The following is a 21,817-nucleotide window of genomic DNA, read 5'->3' on the forward strand; positions in this document are numbered from 1 at the left end:
TCCTGTTTCCGGATGATTTCTGCAGACTTATTTTTTATCTGGGTCAAGCCTATGTTCATGCCTTCCTTCCTGCAAAATGCCATGTCACTCTTAAATCTGGTTTCACAGCAGTCTTTCATTCTAAAACACCATTACCATTAAAAGCAATATTGTTACCACTGTAGAAATTTCACTAGCTTCTGTTTCCTTGGTATCAGTGATAATTGTGACATAATCTGTTTTGAGATTGCTGTTGTGACAGCTTTTATCACCACTTCATTTTTTTTTGTACTTTGATACTAGTGGTGGTCACTGTTTCAGCCCATTTAGTTTCCTAAAGTAGCAGGTTTTTAAAAACATTCGTATGCTCTAATGTTTTCTGATTGGCTCAGGATCTGTAATTGGTTAATACCAGCCATGCAAGTTTGGTTAGTGGTGAATTAACAGTCTATTTGCCATATCTAATTTTTCCTTTTCTATTTTAGGAATCCTCTTTTTTTTAATCTCATTTTTCTAGTTTGGTTTAAGACCTGGAAATTTGTTCCAAACAATGGAAAAAAATTGATGCAGTTTTTCAGAGACTGAGTTGCAAAATCATATTCCATCTGAACAATTGTCTGATGATGAGCTACGAGCTCCTTTTGAACGGCTAGTGGAGGCCTTTCACCTCCTGAGTGAGATTCCTAATAAACCTGATTTGCGTGCAAACAGTTCTTTTCTTTTGTTTTAGGTGATCAGTGCAGCCTGTGCTTCCTGTATAGCTACAAAAATGTTATAATTCAGATTCTTCATGACATGGAAAATCTCCTCAACTTTGCTCAAAAGCTCCTTTCAAGAAAGGCCTTAAGTAAAGAAGAAATAAAGGTACTAGCTGTAACCCCATCTGAACAAAGACCAAACATGCTGATGGAACAAATGACTAGTCACAAAGATGTCTGGAAGATGGGCGAGCTCGTGTTTGCCCTGGGCGAAGAACAAGATCAGCTACCCAAACTGAAGCCTTTGTTTGATGAATTTAACCGAGAGTTTGAGAAATTCAGTAAGTTGAAGAAGACATCACAATTTCAGCAAACTTTGTTTGTTCTGACACTCAACTGATCTTTTTAATTTTCAATATGTCAAAAGTGACACATGAACACAACACTCTCTTTAATCTGTGTTCAGGCAGACAGAAGCAAGGGGTGCCAGCTTTAGATCAAGAACTATGAATATACAAACATAGGGGCACAAGTTTAAGCCCACTGTACTATTCAATGAGAGCATGGATGATCTGTATGTGTTTTGAATTTCACATGACAATTTACCCTCCTCAATAATTCTTGATTTCTGTGTCTAACAGGAATCTATCCACCTCTGTCTTTAAAATATTTACTGTTCCTCCCTCCACCACCTGAGGCAGAGAGCTTCAAAATCTCCCACCCTCTAGGATAGAAAAAAACACCTCAACTCTTGTACTGAAAGGGCAAACCTTAATTTTTAAACAGGGCCCCCTAGTTCTGGACTGGCTCACAAAGGAAACATACTTTCCCTGTCCACTTTATCAAGGCCATTAAGCCTTTACTCAAGTCACCCCTCAGACTTCCAAACTCCAGTGGAAACAAACCCAGCTTGTCTAACCTATCTTCAAACGACAGCCTGTTCATTCAAGATATCAATCAAGTAAATCTATTCTCAGCCAGCTCCAAAGTGGTTGCCTGATTTTCTTTGAAGTAATTGTCTAATGTAAGACTGGGATAAACCAGGAAGCTACAAGGAAGTCTAACATTTGTGGTAGGAAAGCTGTTACAAAACATTCTGAGGAACAGAATTAACCTCCACTTGAAGAGATAAGGATTAATCAGGATAGTCGGCATTGTTTTTTTTCATTTAACAGATATGGGCATTATTGGCTGGGCTAGTATTTATTGCCTATCCCTACTTGCCCAGGCAGCAGTTAAGAGTCAACCACATTGCTGTGGGTCTGGAGTCATACGTAGTCCAGACCAGGTAAAGACAGTAGTTTCCATCCCTAAAAGACATCAGTGTATTAGATGGGTCTTCTCAGATAATCAAAAATGTCTGATGGTTTTCATTAGACTCTTAATTCCAGATTTTTATTGAATTAAAATTCCACCATCTTCCATGGCAGGACTTAATCCAAGGACCCCAGATCATCACCTGGGTCTCTGGATTAATAGCAATAATGTTCTAGGCCATCACCTTTGTAAAGGGGAGATCATGTCTACGGATGTGACTAAGTATTTCACAGAGGTGACAAGGTGTATAGATGAGGCTAGTGCAATTGATGCAGCCCATACTGACTTCATTAAAGCTTTTGATAAGGTCTTGTATGGGAGACTGGCTAGGATGTTGAGCCCATAGGATACAGGGCAATTTGTCAAATAGGATCCAAAATGAATTTACTGCAGGAGATAGAGGGTGATGGTCAAAGGCTGTTTTTGTAACTGCGACCTCTGTCCACTGGCATACTACAGCATTCAGTGCTGCGTCATTTGCCCTTTGTTGTATAAGTTAATGATCTAGACATGAGTGTGTGATCAGTAAGTTCACAGATAACGTGAAGATTGCTGGTTTGGTAAAGAGCAAGGAGGAAATCCTTCAACAGGATAGTATAGATGGGCAGAACAATGGCAAATGTAATTTATTCCTGTGTGAGATGATGTATTTTTGGAAGACTAACATGTTGAATGGTGGCACACTCGAAAGTACAAAGGATCAGAGAGACCTTGGTGTGCATGCCCATAAACCCTTGAAGGCAGAAATAAGGTGGTTAGGAAGACGTATGTGATACTTGCCTCTAGGCAAGGCATGAATACAAGAGCAAGGAGGTTGTGATGGGCCTGTGTACAACGTTACTAAGGCCACAGCTAGGTTGCTGTGTGCAATTCTGGTTGCAACACTAATGGAAAGATGTGATTGCACTAGAGTGGGCACAGAAGAGATTCAGCAGGATGTTGCTTGGGCAAGAGTGATTCAGCGATTCAGACCAGGGGTTGTTTTACTCTGAGCAGAGAATCCCCATGTTGGGCATGGAATCTGATGAATTGGGAATTTGGGCAATGGCAAGACAGTGTGAAAATATCATGAGATTAAAAAGATGAGATATTCAACATCAAGAAAAAATGTCCCAATTTACCACCCAAGATTTGAATAGTGAGGTAACACCTTAGCTGGTTAGAGGCCTATTTTCATACATTACCATCTAATTATTATCGCAGCGTTTTTATGCAATTTCCTATTTTCCTACACACTGGAGAAAAATTGGATGGCAACAAGTCCCAATATAAAAGTGAGCTTGCCGCTTGCTCCAACAGGTCTCTGGACACAGGCTCTATTTGTGAACAAAGTCAGGCCCTTTGAGAGCCAATTGCATTAATTAGGTATTTACTCCTCCTAAAGCCATCTGGAACAACACAGCAGGTCGGGCAGCATCTGTAGAGAGAAAGCAGATTTAATATTTTGGGTCCGGTGACCCTTTTTCAGAATTGACGTTCATTCTGAAGAGGGGTCAGCGGACCTAAAACATTAGCTTTGCTTTCTGTTCACAGACACTGCCAGATCTACTGAGTTTCTCCTGCAATTTATGTTTTTGTTTCTGATTTCCAGCGTGTGAAGTGCTTTGGTATCTTTGAAGACATCTGTATTTGTAGCACCATATATGGGAAACAAGTGCTGTGTTCAACTGTGTGGAATATGTATTCTGGTCACAAGCAATCTAGGCCATGTGATTAGGCCAGGATCTGTGACCTGAAGGAGTGGTGGTCACTAGGGTGACAACTGTGCTAAATATTCATGAACTTAGCTGCTTTCAAGGATCTACTGTGGACCTATATGAGATCTCTTAATCCTCAACCCACACCTGTATCAAGGCAATTTGCACCGTATCACACAGTTCATCTCATTTTCTTTGTGACAAGGTCACAACATTAATAACTGACCACCACCATCTCTGTGAAGTAAACACCATTAAATGAGTCATCTGCAAGCCATAACTCACAAAGACAATCCAAGGTCTCCTGGGCTGTACACTGAAATGGAGCTGATTTCTTCTCACCATGAACTGTAAGTATTTGCTAATACATAAACTGCTTTTCTTGGATGATGTGACAGTGTTTCTGTGATCACTTTTGAATTTACAATCTTCTACTATATTTGCACAGCTTGGCTTGTGCTGCATAGATTGCAACAGAATCCATTATGTCCAAGATCCATGGGGAGGCATTCCATGGCTCTCCTTGTCAAGACCCTCCATGTTGCAATGGTATGGAGGGCCATGGCTAACCATCATTTGCATGAGATGCTAATGCTGACTGCTCACATTACTAATGACCCACTTTGCTTTTGAAATTCCCCCTGCAGGTTCCTTGGAGCCATAACCAATGGATCCAACCATAGCAAGTGTGATCATCGCTGTGACCACTGAGCAATCAGGTGCAGAGAGGCTGGGGAGAATAAATGTGCCAGAAAGCCCAGGACCAGCAGCAGCCACATAGCCTCCACATGAGGAAGTCGCAGCTGAACATCCCTTCATGATGTAGAGGAGGTACAAGAGGTGCAGAGTCTGTCATTCGTGACACGATTTCTTCCAGATGAGTGAGATGTGTTACATCCACAGAGCGAGAACGTCACTGAAGAATGCCATCTTCTGGAATAGGATCTGTGACCTGAAGGAGTGGTAGTCACTAGGGTAACAACTGTGCTAAATATTCATGAACTTAGCTGCTTTCAAGGATCTACTGTGGACCTGTATGAGATCTTTTAATCCTCAACCCACACCTGTATCAAGGCAATTTACACCAGATCTCACAGTTCATCTCATTTTCTTTGTGACAAGGTCAAAGCTTGGAAAGTAGGCTTTGCCAACATAGCTGACCTAGCCCAGGTGCAGGAAACAATAGAATGTGCACACGCTGCATTGTGACTATCACATCGTAATGCTGCTAACGTCATTAACAGGAAAAGGTTCCATTCCTTCAGTTTACAAGTCATCTGTGATCATCAGTACGACATCTTGGAGATCTGCACCACCTTGTCATGATGCTTATAACCTTGAGGACTCTCAGATTTGTGCTTCATTTCATGACTTTACAAGATGGTTATTGGGAGACAAGGGTTTCCATTTGCAACCATGGTGGATGACTCCATTGCACAACTCCCTAATGTGGGCATGTGTAGCTACAATCCAGACCAATTTTCCACCGGAACCATTTATTTTATTCTTTCACCGGATAAGGGCATTGCTGTCTAGGTTAGCATTTAATGCCCATCCCTAATTGTCCAGAGGATCAGTTAACAGTGAAATACATTGCCTGAGTTGATCTTAGGCCTTGTGAAGGCAAGGTCCAACACTTGGTTTGGTCCAGGGTAGACGGACCAAATGTTTCCTCTAAGCTGTGCAGCTACTCTTTTGGAAGTCACTGTTGCACATGGGCCTCAGTGGCCTGCATAGTTGATGAGAAAATTAGAGGAAACAGTGGAGGGAGTGGGAGCTTTGCAGTATCGTTTAGACAGATGCTGCCAGATAATCTTTGAATGCTGTGCTTTGTGCAGTTAGTGCAGACAGGAGGGGTTGTGATGGTTGCTGAAGAGCTGGGAGAGCAACAGTAGTTTTCCTAGGAGGAAGATGAGGACATTGAGCTGGAGGAATGTCACCGTATTCATGATAGAGCACTGCAGCTTCAGACAAATAATCCATTCCAACAAATTTGATAGGGGTGTAGTGATCATTCATTGACTGAAAATTTGCTGTTCTTGGAAGGCAAGTTCCTGTGCACTCCTGCAAACAAATGAAGCTTTTTTTATGTTTGTTCTTTTCTTTGCCTTTCTTGGTGTTCAATAAAAAATGATGTTTACAACAGTCTGAAGGCTTTCCCGCATGTAATACTCTCACATTGAATAATAACAAGATGTTATGCTGTACTGGACTTTTAAGAAAAGTGTGGGTTTTAACATGGTGTGACACAAAGGATGGGGGTGCTGTTTTAACTTGATTCTAGCAGCTGCAGTCACTATAGGCGGCTGATAAGACAGGTGATGATGTAAAGTAGCAATACATTTACAAATGTGAGCTTTTATTTCAGATGAGTTTCTCCTAATCCACCTATGTCCCTCACACTACATATACTGTGAAGGACTCCTCATTGCTGGCAGCAATAGACCCGGTGCACAAACTGGGCATTAAATTTGGCACTGGCACAGGCAAGACCAATCCCAGGAGGTCCTGGCAGAGGCAGATACTTCTGCTGTTGGTAAGCACAGTGTCAGGAAGGTGTGGTGTATTCATAATGAGGCTATTGAGTGACCTCAAATTGAAACTGAGAGGTAAGATTTCACCAGTTATGTCATACAGCACCAAAACAGACCCTTCGGTCCAACCCGTCCATGCCAATAATAATCCCAAACTAAACTAGTCCCTCCTGTGCTTGTACCACATCCCTCCAAACATTTCTTATCCATGTACTTACCTTAATGTCTTTTAAATGTTGTAACTGTACTCCCATCCATCACCTCTGGAAATTCATTCCACATACAAACTATTCTCCATATTTTGAAACAAAAGTGCCCCTCATGTCATTTTAAATCTTTCCCTTCTCACCTTAAAAATATACCTGTTTTGAAATCTGCCACCCATGGGAAATGGCACCTGCCATTCACCTTATCAATACCCCCATGATTTTATAAACCTCTGTAAGGTCACCCTTCAACTCCCACACTCCAGGGAGAACAATCCCAGTCTATCCAGACTCTCTTTATAACTTAAACCTTCCATTCCACTGCTGTCATTCAAACTGGAAGCAATTCCCAGTTTCATTTCAAGTCTCAGTGTTGTTAGCTAAAGCTTCTGTGCTATATTGATCATGGAACAGCTAACATATTTTACGCGATCAATGTAATTGAAAGGTATTTTAATCTGTTGATCTGAGCTTACTGAAGGTTATGAATTAACAGGAATTATCAGGAGTAAATAAATAAACAATATACTAGTTTTGCTGAAAGCTGGCTTAGTTTCCACAGATAAATTTTGTATTCTACTTGTGTATTCCAAGCTAGAGATTAACTGAAAATGACAGATCTCTTCATTAACTTTCTTTTGTATATGACCTTTATGGAATCATAAAGTTATAACTATGTTACATACATATATGGTATAAAATAATGATAAGCTGATTATTCTTCCACTAATGTGATGCTTCCTGATATTTAGACAAAGGCCATGTCCCTAGTTTTGGAACTATATTGCCTGCGGATCCTCTTTCCCAGAACATGGATTATACCTTATTTTACCGTCTCCTTCATCTACTAATAATAAAGGGAACTGAGGTCCTTTTACAGATATTTGATCGGGCTGTACCACCTCAGATACTGAAGAGGGAATTACTGAAAAATAAACGCATTCTGGAGCCTTATCACAAGGGCTCATCTCGGTCTGTGCTTAACTCCGGTGAATGGACCCTACTTTTCCCACCTGACAACGAACAGCCCGATTCCAAGAGATTTGACATCACGTTACTGGCATCACTTATTAGACACCTAAAGATCCTTCCTGCACCACGTGGTGGCTGGGATGCTGAACCATTGGCAAATGATCAGAGCAAAAGTGCAGCTGTATTGCATCTTTGGAACTTTCGAAACAAGCTTCTGTTTGAAACTCTGAACACCGGAATTGAGGAACCTGAATTTGCTATTGAGTGGGACAGAATCACAGAAGTCCTTGTAAGCCTAGGAGCAGATCGTAAATCATTAAAGGAGCTTAAAAATTGCCCTGTTGAAAAACTCTGGGAGGATCACCATCAACTGGCTGGTTATCTGGGCAAACCTGTGGCCGATGTCATGCAGTTGCTGTTGTCATTTTTCCAACAAGGTACAGTACAAATGGAATGGAAAATAATAGTTTTTATAATTGTATGGAAGTAGTCTTTTGAAGTATTCAGTAAATACATGTTGGTCACCTGTTACCAAATGGTTCCATTGACCATAGATTACAATGGAGAAGACCATTCATCCCATTCAAATCCTTTTCAACTTTAGCTAATCTTATTTCCCTGCTTTTTGACATCACTTTATCATTTTTTATTCTTCATTTGCAAATGCTTATTTACATTTAAAGTTTTCTGTTTTTGAACTGAGGTAGCCCCACATGCTAAAGTATTCCTTAATTGTAATAACTGTCAATTAGGAGTGGAGTTCAATTCATAACCATGACCCTGTTACTAACCTGCCAAATGTACATGTTCATAATATGGGTTTCTAGATACAGGATTCCAAGCATGAGTCAGCTATAAATTCACATTTATACCACTCATTTTATCTTGTACTTACTTTACTAAAGTACTAGCATTATATTAAGGTGTTAGTTCACTCAGTTGGCTGGACAGCAGGTTTGCAGTGCAGAGTAACGGCAACAGCATGGCTTTAACTCCTGCACTTGTTGAAGTATACGATAAAGGGCTTTACTTTTCGACCTCTCCCTTCGCTTGAGGCATGATGTCCTTCAGGTTAAACAGTCACCAGCCTTCTTTCTCTAATGAGAGATTAGCCTTATAGTCCGGAGACAATGACAACGTCATGCTAGTCCTTACAGGTAAATTAGAAATGTTCAGGTATCAAGACTCTCTTATGTTTTAACAAACTGAGTAAATTTTTCTTTTACAAAACCGCTCACTTATGAATTAATCCTGGTTCCCCATTATTATTTCCGCCATCACCTCCTCTAAGGGGCCTATGTTTACTTTAGCTTCTTTCTTCCTTTTTAATATATTTAAAGAAGCTTATTCGCTTCATCTTGATATTACTTACAAGTTTGCCCTTAAAGCTTATTTTCTGTCAATTTTTGATTTTTTTTGTTCAATTTTTTAGAACTTTCCCAATCCTCTGGCTCACCACTAATCTTAGCCGCATTTTCCGATTTTTCTTTCAATTTCATGCTGATCTTGACTTCCTTAGTTAAACCTGATTAACTTGGCACCTTCCTAGAATTCTCCTTCCTCAGTGGAATATGTCTTTACAATGAGCCAAGACTAGTTTCTTAAAAGCATACCATTGTTCCTCAACTGTATTTGCTGCTAAACTCCTTTCCAATTCCCATCCAGCAAGCTCTGCCCTCATTCCTTCACACTTGCTCCCACCTAAGCTTAGTATAGCTGTTTTTGACATGAGTCCCTCCCCCCAAACAGGAATGCTAAATTCTACCTTAATTTAGTCATTGTTTCCGGGAGGACCTTTTACTCTGACATCATTTATTAAATCTACATCAGTACAAAAGACCCAGATCCAAAAGAGGGTAATCCTTGGTTAGATCCACCACATTGCTTTCAGGACAGTTTCCTAAAACACTCTTATGAATTCTTCCTCATTTGCCTCCTTGACCAATCTAACAATTCCAATCCACATGGAGATTAACATCACCCAGGATCAATGTATTGCCTTTATTAGATCATTTCATTATCTCCTGATATATTCGCTATCTCACTGGATAGTGACTGGACTAGACTATTCCTACCGATGTCTGTCTTATTTCCTTTTTTATTTCTTCTCTCTATTCACATGGATTTTACTCAATTTCTTCCAATTGTATTTATTCTATCCTGCACCAACAGTGCTACTCTCCCACACTTCTTGAATGTCCTTCTGAACCTTGTCGTAACCCCTGAATATTTAGTTTCCTACTGTGATTTTGTAACCATGTCTCTGAAACCTGTATTTCTGTCATTAATGCATGCATTTTGTTCCAAATGGTGCACGCATTCAAAGAAAGGGTAATTAATTTTGTATTTACACAATTTTTCCCACTAGTCTCAGAGTGGTACAAGTGAAGCCCATCCCACCAGAACAGCTCCCTTTTATCCCAGTACTGGTGCCAGTGCTCCATGAAATGAAATCCATTCCACCCACATTAATCTTTGAGCCATACATTTAGAATTAGTCATTCAGCACAGAAACAGACTCTTCAGTCTAATCTGTCCATGCTGACCATAATCAACTAGTCCCATCCGTCTGTTCTTCGCCCATATCCCTCCAAAGATTTCTTACTCGTACTTATCTAAATATCTTTTAAACATTATAACTGTACCTGCATCCAGCACTTCCTCTGGAAGTTCATTCCACATGCAAACCACTATGTGTTTTTTTTAAAAAATCCATCATGTCCTTTTTAAACCTTTCTCCTCTCTCCTTAAAAAAAGCGTTCTAGTCTTGAAATACCCCACCCTAGGGAAAAGACACCTGCCATTCACCTTATCTACCTCTATAAGATCACCCCCTCAACCTCCTGCGCTCCAGTGAAAAAAAGTCCCAGCCTACCCAGCCTCTCCTTTATAACTCAAACTGTCCAGTTCTGGCGATATCCTGGTAAATCCATTCTGAACCCTCTCCAGCTTAATGATACCCTCCCTATAACTGTGCGACCAGAGAGGCCACACCAACATCTTGCACATCGTCAGTATAACTCCATTACTTTGTTCACCTTATGCCAGTTTACCCATGGCTCAAATAGTAATCCAGAAATTATACCTGGGAAGTTCTCGCTTTTGATTTAGCTCCTAACTGTTTAAAATCTTTCAGCAAAATGTCCTTTCCAGTCTTGCCAATGTTGTTGGTTCTAGCGTGGATGAGGGCTCCTGGAACTTCCTTCCTTCTTCCCAATTTCTTTGTTAAATGTCCTTTAATCTCGGCATCAGGCAGGCAAAACAGACTTCAAATGTCTTGCTGATGGCTGCAGAGAACAGTGTTTATCCCTTTAGTGTACTGTCCCCTAGCACAACCAAATTCCTGTTTCCTCCTCTCATTTGAATGGCATCCTGCACCAAGGTCAGTTTGTTCATCCTTCCTGCTGTCTAGATTATCAATTTGCAACTGAAAAGATTTTAAAAATCCCAGTATGAATCTAATATTTAATCCGTTTATTTCCCTCCATTCATGTAACAGTGTGGTTTGTGACCACACGGTCCCACTGGTCTTGCTCTGAGTTGGCCTTTCAATTCATGTCTTTTATCATCTCCCATTGACTTCTCGATCTGGTTTCTTGCAGTAAACCTCAAACACAGTGCTACCATCCCACTTTTGCATCGAGTTAACATTTTTTTGAACTAAATCTTCAACGGTATAGTCAGTAATTCACTCGGTCTTCGTCTCACTCGACCGCAGTGTCATACTGACTGAATGATTGTGACTGAATGATATTGAGCAATGTTTAGAATTGGCCAGACTACTCTACGTGCTAAAAGGCCAACTTGCTTACTTTGCTATTATAAATAAATTCAAAAGTACTAAAGTGTAACTTGAAGGCACTTTCGGGCAACCCATAACTGTGAAAATGCTCTAATCTTTTTGTTTCAATATTTGATAGGAACACCAATACAGACGAAAGGAGAAATGTCAACAAACTGTAAGTAGTTGGCTGTACTAATGATTCTTAGCACAACGTTATATTAATGTGCTCATTCAGTTTTATTATATCTGCCAAAAATGTTGCACTGGTGACAAACCAAGGCACATTAAGTATTGTCATCGCATACTGTCTGTCAGTTCAAGTATGATAGCTAGTCAGGGTCATGAGTTCCCCTGTGGATCTTCATGTGACTGAACGAGTCAGTGCTTGACCTGCAGATCTTTGACCCCAAGTGGCAGGAAGTCCCACGTTGTACATACAAATGAGGAAAAGAAGACTTAAACCTGCATTGTCTCTCTGAAAGGTTATAGCTGATTTGATTGTGGTCACAACTCCACCTACTTGTGGCAATCTTTAAGTTCCTTTTTTAGTTAACAGTCTATCCAACTCCCCCTGCAGAATATTCTAAAAGTAACTGTTCCCGAGTCGGAGACTGTCCTTCAAGGAGAAACTCCTCTCCACTTTGTCAAAATTCCCTTGGGAACCTATCTGTCTATAAAAGCAAAATACTAGGAACACTAGAAATCTGAAACAAGCACATAAAATGCTGGAGAAACTCGGCAGGTCTGGTATCATGGTTCTTGACAAATAACATGCACAATATGTGCAACAGATATCCGTTTTGAATACTGTTGAGGGGAATGGCCTCTCGGTAAAGCAACAGCAGCCAAATTCTTTGCACTGGTGCTGGCTCTGCTGCACAGAGGAAGAGTAAAAACTGTGGGAATACTGCAGTAAGGGAGATAGACAGGTGTTTCTGTGGGTACTGACAAGACTCCTGGATGGTATGTTGCCTTCCTGGTACTAGGGTCAAGGATGTCTCAGAGTAGCTGCAGAACATGGTACATAGGGTAAAAGAAAAAAAGGATGTGGTCCTAAAAGCAGAATTTAGGGAGTTCGGAAGTAAGTTAAAAGGTAGCAGCTCAAAGGTAGTGATCTGAGGATTACTACCAGCGCTGTGTGCTAGTCAGAGTAAAAATAGTAAGATAAATCAGATGAGTATATCGCTGAAGAGATGGCACAAAGAGGAGGATTTCAGATTCCTAGGACATTTCGGACCGGTTCTGGGGGAGATGAGATGATACAAACTGGATGGTTTACACCTGGGCAAGACCAGGATTGATCTCCTAGAGAGAGTGATCAGAGATAATGGGAACTGCAGATGCTGGAGAATCCGCGATAAGAAAGTGTGAAGAAGGATGAACATAGCAGGCCAAGCAGCATCTTAGAAGCACATGTTTGGCCTGCTGTGTTTATCCAGCTCCACACTTTGTTACCTCCTAGAGAGAGTATTTGCTTGTGTGGTTGGGAAGATTTTAAACTAAAACTGCAGGGAGATAGGAACCTATGCAAGGAGTTAGAGCAAGGGGAATAAAGGACAAGAACAAAAGGCAGAAAGGGCATAAGAAAAGTGTTGGGTGGAGAAATCAAGGGCCAGGATCAAACAGTGCCACAGTGAAAAATAATGGGAATGGAACATATTAAAAAGGAACATCGTAAAGTTTGTGCCTTAATACATAGAGCATTTGCAATAACGTGGATGAATTGATCATGCAAATAGATGAAAGCAGGTATGATATACTCTGCATTATGATGACATGGCTGTTGAGTGAGCAGAGATGGGAACTGAATATCTAGTATTAGGTTAGATTAGATTTCCTACGGTGTGGAAACAGGCCCTTCGGCCTCATAGGAAGGACAGTATTTAGGAAGGACAGACAAAGAGGAAAAGGCAGAATAGTTGCATTGCTGGCTAAGGATGGCATTAACGCAGTAGTAAAGAAGGATATTCACGCTGATATGGAATCTATACAGGTAGAGTTGAGGAACACCAGTGGGTAAAAGATGTTAGTGGAGATTGTATATAGATTCTCCGACTGTAGAGTAATGTTTCGCGTTAATCAGGAAATTAGAGATACATGCAACAAAGGAACATCTGTAATTATGTGTGACTTTAATCTGCGTTTAGATTGGGCAAATCAACTTAGTAACAATACTGTAGAGGAGGAATTCCTGGAGTATATATACAGTAGTTTTTTGGACCAGTACATTGAAGAACTAACACAGAACAGACCATCCTAGACTCGGTATTGTGAAATGAGAAAGGAATAATCAACAATGTAGTTGCGCAAGGCCCCATAATATTACAGAATCAAGATGGTGAATGACATAGTTGATTCTCAGATTAAGGTCCTGATTCTAAATAAAAAAAAACTATGATGGTACGAGGTGTGAGTTGGCTAAAATAGATTGAGGAACATTACTTAAAGGATGACAGTGGAAAGGCAATAGCAACTTTCAAAGAGCACATGGGTGGACTTCAAGAATTCTTAATTACTGTCTGGCATAAAACTAAAAAGGGAAGGGTGGCAAAACCGTAGCTTATGAAGGAAATTAGACACAGCATTAGATCCCAGGAATTGTGCCTAGAAATAGTAGATGTATTGATGGTCACCTTTCAACATTCTGTAGGCTCTGGAACAATTCTAACTGATTGGAGAGCAGTTAATGTAACTGCTCTATTTAAAATAGACAGCAGAGAGAAAACTGGAACTATAGACCAGTAAGCCTGATGTCAGTAGTAGAGTTAATGCTGGACTCTGTTAATGATTTAGATGAAGGAACGAAAAGTAGTATGTTTAAATTTACAAATGACAGAAACCAGAGAGGGAGGGCAAGCTGTGAGGAGGATGCAGAAATGCTTCAGTGTGACTTGGACAAGGTGAGCCAGTGGGCAATTGCACGGCAGATGAAGTATTATGTAGATAACTGAGAGATTATCCACTTTGATAGCAAAGACAGGAAGGCAGATTATTATCTCAGTGGCCATAAGTTAAGACAGAGGGAGTGTGCAGTGAGACCTGGTGTTCTTGTTCGCCAGTCGCTGAAGGTAACTGCGCAGGTGCAGCAGGCAGTAAAGAAAGCCAATAGTGTGTTGGCCTTCATAGCAAGAGGATTCGAGTACAAGAGGAGAAATCTCCTGCTGTAATGATTTAGCGCCTTGCTGAGACCACACCTGGAAAATTGTGTGTAGGTTTGGTCTCCTTACCCATGCTATAGGAGTGCAGCAAAGGTTTACCAAGTTGATTCCTGGGATGGCAGGACTGACATAGGAGGTGAGGTTGAATCGGTTAGGAATATATTTACTGGAGTTCACAAGAATGAAGGGGAATCTCCTTGAAACCTATAAGATTGAAACAGAACTATACAGGGTAGATGCAAGAACGATGTTCCCAGTAGCCGGGGAGTCCCAGAACCAGGGATCTCCATTTAAGGATTTGGAATAAACCATTTAATTCTGAGATGAAGAGAAATTTCTTTACTAGAGAATGGTCAGTCTATGGAATTTGCTACCACAGAAAGCAACCAAGGCCAAAACGTTTTCAGATTTCAAGAAAAAGTTGGATTAGCACTTGGAACTAAAGGGATCAAAGGATATGGGAGAAATGTGGGGATAGTCTTTGAATTATATGACCATCCATAATCTTGATGATTGGTGGAGAAAACTGGAAGGGCTGAATGTGCTACTATCCTTGATTTCTGTGTTTATCTAACCTGAATGTTTTGTCAGCATAATTTCATGGGGTAGCGCAATCTGCTTTATTCTTTCTCAGTCTAGCCACTTTCAGAAGAAAAACCTCTTTAAGGTGCAGTCTTGGTTTAGGATTAGTTTTGTGGGAACGTAATTTGTTAGCATGAGGTTTATGATTTGATAGTAACTGATTGTGGAGTCTGTTCAATTCAATTTCATTTCCGCAAGCAGAATCACCAATGTGTTTGTTTAACCAGTGCACTAACATTCCCGAAACTGAAAGAAACCTAACCATTATACATTATGACGTGAAAGTCAGGCTGACAAATTGTTATATCTTTTAGCAACTGGCCTGCCTGCACTTACTGCTACACAAGAGACAAAAGAGCAAACAATGGAGCCAGCAGACTTAAAGAATGATGATGACTCGATGGTAAGAAGACCCTTTTATAAATTTTTGATGGTCAAGTTTGGGAACTAGATGGTTATGACCTCGCTAATAGAGAACATGGTTCTTTCACTTGTAGAATGTGGAAGAAGAGAAAGAGAAAGTCTGTTTAACAATGAAAGGCCCATTTAAATTTGGTTCCTCTTAAACAGGCCCTTATGCTGACTTTGATTTAAATCACTACTGCAAGGAAACAAACACAGCACCACCGTATGAACATTTATAGCAATGCTGCAGTACAATAGAACATAGCACACAGTGAAGCTGCAAGACTATTTAATGCAGACGTGGCATGTGCATTATAAACAGTGCATGATTTAGGCATTTGGTCATGTGCATCTTGCCCAAAAGCTACAACATTGCAGACAGACCTGCTATCAGAATTTTTTTATACATCCAAATACAGTTTCGGGATTAAAAGCCAAAAGAACTGTGGATGCTATAAATCAGGAACAAAAACAAAATTGCTGGAAAAGCTCAGCAGGTCTAGCAGCATCTGTGGATGATAAAACAGAGTTAACGTTTCGGGTCCGGTGACATCAGAGGAAGGGTAACCGGACCCTAACCGTTAACTCTTCTTTTTCCTTCACAGATGCTGCTAGACCTGCTGAGCTTTTCCAGCAACAGTTTTGGGATTGCCTACTCTGCAGCCAATAGGTCCTGGTGGTAAAGCTAAATAAGGTGGTCACAGGACTTCAAAATAGTTAAATGTTGGTAGGGGAGGTGGTGTTAAGCAGAGGTTATTAAAGTTTCCAGAACAAGTAATAGAACAGACTGTATGGAAGGGGTAAGGAATCTAACTTCAGGTACATAGTTTTCTTATTATCTTATGAGGCAACGCAGGACTCGGAATCATAGAGTCATACAGCAACAGACCTTTTGGAACAACTTGTTCATACTGACCAAGTTTCCTAAACTAAACTAGTCCCATTTGGCCTGTGTTTGGCCCATATCCCTCTAAATCTTTCCTATTCATTTACACATTCAAATGTCTTTTAAATGTTGTAACTGTACCTATATCTACCACTTCCTCTGGCAGTTCATACCATGTACGAACCAACTTCTATGTGAATAAATTGCTCCTCAGGTCCTTTCTTTCTCCTCTCACCTTAAAAATAGGCCACTTAGTTCTGAATTTCCCCACTCTAAGGAAAATACTTCTGCTATTCACTTTATCTATGCCCTTCATGACTTTATAAACCTCTTATAAGGTCACCTCTCAAACTTCTACGCTCCAGTGGAAAAACGTCTCAGCCTATCCAACCTCTCCTCATAACTCAAACCCTCCAACAACCTTAAATTTTTTTTCTGAACCCTCTCCAATTTAATAATATCCTTCCTATAACTGGGTGACCAGAATTGTACACAGTACCACAAAAGTGGCCTCACCAACATCCTGTATGACATCACATCTCCTATTCTCAATGGTCTGGGCAATGTAGGCAAGCATGTTAAACGTTTTCTCAACGAGTCTGTCTACCTTTAATACATCTTTCAAAGAATGATGTACCTGAAGCCCTAGATCTGTCTGTTCAATAACAATACCCATGACCCTGCTCTTGTTTGTTTTACTGAAATGTACTATCTTGCATTTATCCAAATTAACTCCATCTGCCACTCCTCAGCCCATTGGTCCAATTGATCAAGATCTCGTTATAAACTGATATAACATTCTTCATTATCGTTGATACCACCAATATTGGTGTCATCCCAAACTTACTAACCATGTCTCCTATATTCTTGTCCAAATCGTGGGAGTTGCAATTAACGGTTACTTGGAAATGCATGGATTAACCAGGTGTATATATAGTATGGTTTTGTTAAGGAAAAATCACACCTTGCTATTGCATTTATTTCAGAAATTAACAGGGAGGATTGTTGAGGGTAGTGCAGAAGATGATTGCTACATGGGTTAAGTAAATCATTTCACAAGGTGCCAAATGATTGGTCCAAAAAATTAAAACCCATGGATACAAGGGAATGCGGTACGTTGGACTCTTAGGTTGGTTCAGTGACGGAACAAAGCGATGTTTTTGCAATGGAAAGTGGTTTTCACTGATGTTTCACAATGCTCAGTGTTGGTCCCTTGCTGATGTGATATTTAGGCTTTAGACTTGCACGTTGAAGGCACAATTGGGAAATTAGTACATTGCACATATATCAGCCAGATAGTTGATTGTGAAAAGGATGCATGTTGACTATGGGATGATGTTAGTGGTTTCAATGACGTGGTAAATGGAATTTAATCTAGATTAAGCATTTGGCCACAGTAAACAATGCAAGCGAATTCTGTATAGTAATGCTTCTATGGTTCTCGACACTATTTTGCCATTTTTCAAGCCTGTTTTGATTTCTTTTACTATACTAACTATACTCGACCCCTCTTTGCTTTTAGAATCATAGAATCCCTATAGTGTGGAAAAATTTTGTCTTCTTACGTTGAGGTTACTCAGCCTGTAATCTTCTTTGTACATATATTTCTCTCGTCCTGTGTTAACCTACTTCCAGTAGCTAGTTTTCTGAAGCTTTTTATTCTTTCTATTCCCTTTGGTAGCAAGAATATCTTTGTGGTCATTGATACCTGATATCTAGACATTCACTGACCAGAAATCCTTCTCCAGCAATCACTTTCTCTGCATTGCTGTTCCCTTCTAATGCTGTTCTTTATCTGACTGTTTTCACCTCTTCAGCAGTTTCTTCCTTTCCCTTACTGTAATTTCTATATTTTCATTCTATCACGAAATTTCTCTTGGAGTTTTTGTCCTCCCTGATTATCTTGTAGATATTACATCATCTATTTTCTTAATCAAGTCTGCCGCTGTGTTCTGCCAGTCTTCCACAGTGTTGATCATAGTTGTATTCATCTTAACTGGCTCTCCACTGACTCTCTGCCTGCTTCACTTGCAAATCTTTAAGCTCTCTTCTGATGGATGCCCTCCTACAATGTGCTGCTTTCTCCTTTACAGTCAAGTTCTGCATCAGCACTTCATGTTAGGTGTTCGCTGCCTCACTAGGGAAGACTTGACAGTTCTTTGCTTGTATTGTGTATTCTTTTCTAACCATAGCAAAGTTCAGTTCAGTTGCTTTCCTCTACCACCACCAATATATGTCATGAAGTAATTTCTGAAGTCATTTTTGGTGCTAAATGCTAGCTTTGCCAGTTTGTACAACATGACTAATTGCAGGATCATGACTGTTGTTACTTTTTCACTTTTTTGAACCTGGTTAACTCAAATCTTGTGAGACATGAACAAACTTTTAAGATACGGCTATAAATTGAGAAAGGGGGAATGTGCAGGAGTCCATGTGTGCCAGTTGCTGTAGATAAGCATACACATGCAGCAGGCAGTAAAGAAGGCAAATAGTCTGCTGGCCATCATAGTGAGAGGATTCAAGTGGGTGGCATGGTGGCACAGTGGTTAGCACTGCTGCCAGTCAGTGCAGGGACCCATGTTCGATTCCAGCCTCAGGCGACTGTCTCTGTGGAGTTTGCACATTCTCCCCATGTCTGCATGGGTTTCCTCCGGGTGCTCCAGTTTCCTCCCACAGTCCAAAGATGTGCAGGTTGGGTGGATTGACCATGCTAAATGGCCTGTAGTGTTCAGGGAAGTGTAGATTAGGCAGGTTATAGGGGATGGGTCTGGATGGGATGCTCGGAGGTTCAGTGTGAATTTGTTGGGCCGAAAGGCCTGTTTCCACACTAGAGACTCTATGATTCAACACAAGTGAGGGGAGAAAGATTTAAAACGGACCTGAGGAGCAACCTTTTCACACTGAAGGTGGTTCATATTTGGAATGAAGTGCGAGAGGAAGCAGCAGATGCATGTATTTTAACATTTAAAAGACATTTGCATAGTTATAATGAATAGCAAAGGTTTAGATGGATATGGGCCGAATGCTTTAGTTTGGGAGAACTGGTCAGAATGGACAAGTTGGACCAAAGGGCTTGCTTCTGTACTGTATGACTGTATAAGGTAGCACTAAGGGAACTTTATTAAAAGCCTTATGAAAATTTATACCATATACACTCATTTTCATTTATCTAGTCTATTAGATATACCCTCAACAGAACTACAGTATATTTGTTAAAGGGTCTAGACCCGAAACGTCAGCCTTCCTGCTCCTGTGATGCTGCTTGGCCCGCGGTGTTCATCCAGCTCCACACCTTGTTATCTCAGTATATTTGTATATTTGGCTTTCATAACCCATGTGACTTTGACCAATCCCATTGATGCTTTCCAAATGTTCTGTTATCATTTATAATAGACTCTAGCATTTCCCCCACTACTAATATTAGGTTAACTAAACTGTAATTCTTTTACCGCTATCCCCTGAGAAGCTCCCTCGCAAATCCCATTACCTCCTCGACTCCCAAATTCAGTAATGTGTATACTTCTGCTTCACACTGCTCTCTCCCAGATCCCACTACTTCCACAATTCACAAGCTGCATGACGTAGGCCTTGAGACTTGCCATGATTTATATAATCTTGCTCCATGCTGCTTCTCCACCCATCCCATTGTTTCTCCAACTCCTCATGTAAGAAATTTCCCCAACTCTTCAGGTAATCTTCCAAAATTCAACACTTCAGCCAATGAACTTAAAGTTTAACAGTGATGCCACTCTTTGTTTTCTAACAAGAACTGACCAAAGGACACACTACCCAGACTGTTTCATCGCGATGCCAACTGCAGGACAGTCTTCCCAGGCTGTTTCATCACAATGCTGACTGCAGGACACCCTTTCCAGGCTGTTTCATCATGATGCTGATGGCAGGACATGCTTCCCAGACTGTTCTACCATGATGTTCACTGCAGGACCCTCTCCCCAGACTGCTTCATCCTGGTACTGACTGAAGGACGCTAGTCCCAACTGTTTCACTGATGTTCACTGCAAGACACTATTCTCTGACTGCTTCACCGTGATGCTGATTACAGGACACCCTTCCCACCCTACTTCACTGATGCTGACTACAGGACAGTCTTCCCACATGGTTGTATGGAGCATGCAGTGACACTGTGGTGAAGACAGAGTTGGGTGATTGTAGGAACAACAAGTGGAAACCTGCAGCCTCCAGGTACATGCTCTGAATTTGCATCATCTATTCTTTTGGGATGAAGAGGTGAATTCGAAGTAGTATATAAATGAGCTGGACTATTAATAAGATGTAAATGTTTGGAAATAAGATAGACAGGATTCCAGTTAAGTGTGCACAGTGTACAAAACAAGGTAAACGAGCTAGTAGCGCAACTTAAAATTGGCAGGTACATGCAGGTTAACGTGCAGGTTCAGTCAGCAGTTAAGAAGGCAATGCAATGTTAGCATTCATTTCAAGAGGGCTAGCATACAACAGCAGAGATGTACAGCTGAGGCTGTATAAGGCTTTGGTCAGACTGCCTTTGGAATATTGTGAGCTGTTTTGGGCCCCATATCTAAGAAAGGATGTACTGGCCTTGAAGGAAGACAAGGATTATCCTGGGAATGAAGGGCTTATCAAATGAGGATTGTTGAGGACTCTGGGTTCTTGGAGTTTGGAAGAACGCGGGGGGATTTTATTGAAACTTCCATAATACTGAGAGGCCTGTATAGAGTGGCTTGGAGAAAATATTTCCACATGGTGGGACTAGGACATGAGGCATAGCCTCAGAATGAAGGGTTGACCGTTTGGAACTGAGATGAGGAGGGACTTCTTCAGCCAGAGGGTGATTTGTTGTTGGAATTCATTGCTGCAGAAGAGTGGAGGCCAAGTCATTGAGAGTATTTAAAACAGAGAAAATAGGTTCTCCGTTAGTAGGGGGATCAAAAGTTAAGGAACAGGGCTGGAGAATGAGGTTAAGAAATATATCAGGCATGAGCGAATGGCAGAAACAGACAGTATGGACAAAGTGGTCTAATTCTGTTCCCACATGTTATGGTCTTACATGCAAAAGAAATTGTTACCAAGATCGCCTTGCACAAATTTGCGTTACCCATCTGTATAAAACGTTGTCCCGTTTGCTCCCAATTTTGAACGGAAAGTTGGTGAAACATTTTAGGTAAAGGCTATATGTCACTAATTGGTCATTTTCTTTTTGTCTGTTTGTAGGTATCGAAAGCCAAAACTAAGTCTAAGAAGAAAAAGAAAAAGTCTAAAGGTAAAAAGGTAAGCTGCCTTATCGCTTGGCTGAGTTAAAGAAGTGTGTTCTGAACTAAAAATCAAAACAGCAATTCAGAGTAGATATTTAAATGATGTATTTATATATTTCATTGACATTCAAAATACAGGTTAGGATGCAGCATTCAAAAACCAATAATGTGCATTCTTAAATAACTTCTTCACATGAGTAACAAAAACAAAGTTGCAGGAAAAACTCAGCACGTCTGGCAGCATCTGTGAAGGGTAAAAAGCAGTGTTAGCGTTTCGGCTCCGGGGACCCTTCCTCAGAACGGCGACACTGCCCTGTACTTATTGAAGCCCTTTCATGAACAGGTCA

At 40.7% G+C, this 21,817-nt stretch overlaps 1 protein-coding gene across 1 annotated transcript in view; it reads left to right on the forward strand.

Annotated features, from left to right (window-relative positions):
- LOC125456890 (E3 ubiquitin-protein ligase DZIP3-like) overlaps positions 1-21,817 on the forward strand; it is a 110,412-nt gene that overhangs the window by 56,070 nt on the left and 32,525 nt on the right. Inside the window, exons 13-17 of the mRNA XM_048540404.1 lie at positions 710-1,018; positions 7,184-7,840; positions 11,324-11,362; positions 15,242-15,330; positions 21,430-21,486. Of these exons, the coding sequence (XP_048396361.1) occupies positions 710-1,018; positions 7,184-7,840; positions 11,324-11,362; positions 15,242-15,330; positions 21,430-21,486 (1,151 nt within the window). The remainder of the gene's footprint in view (positions 1-709; positions 1,019-7,183; positions 7,841-11,323; positions 11,363-15,241; positions 15,331-21,429; positions 21,487-21,817) is intronic.

Source organism: Stegostoma tigrinum, chromosome 12, assembly GCF_030684315.1.
Source record: "Stegostoma tigrinum isolate sSteTig4 chromosome 12, sSteTig4.hap1, whole genome shotgun sequence".
Taxonomy (NCBI): domain Eukaryota; kingdom Metazoa; phylum Chordata; class Chondrichthyes; order Orectolobiformes; family Stegostomatidae; genus Stegostoma; species Stegostoma tigrinum.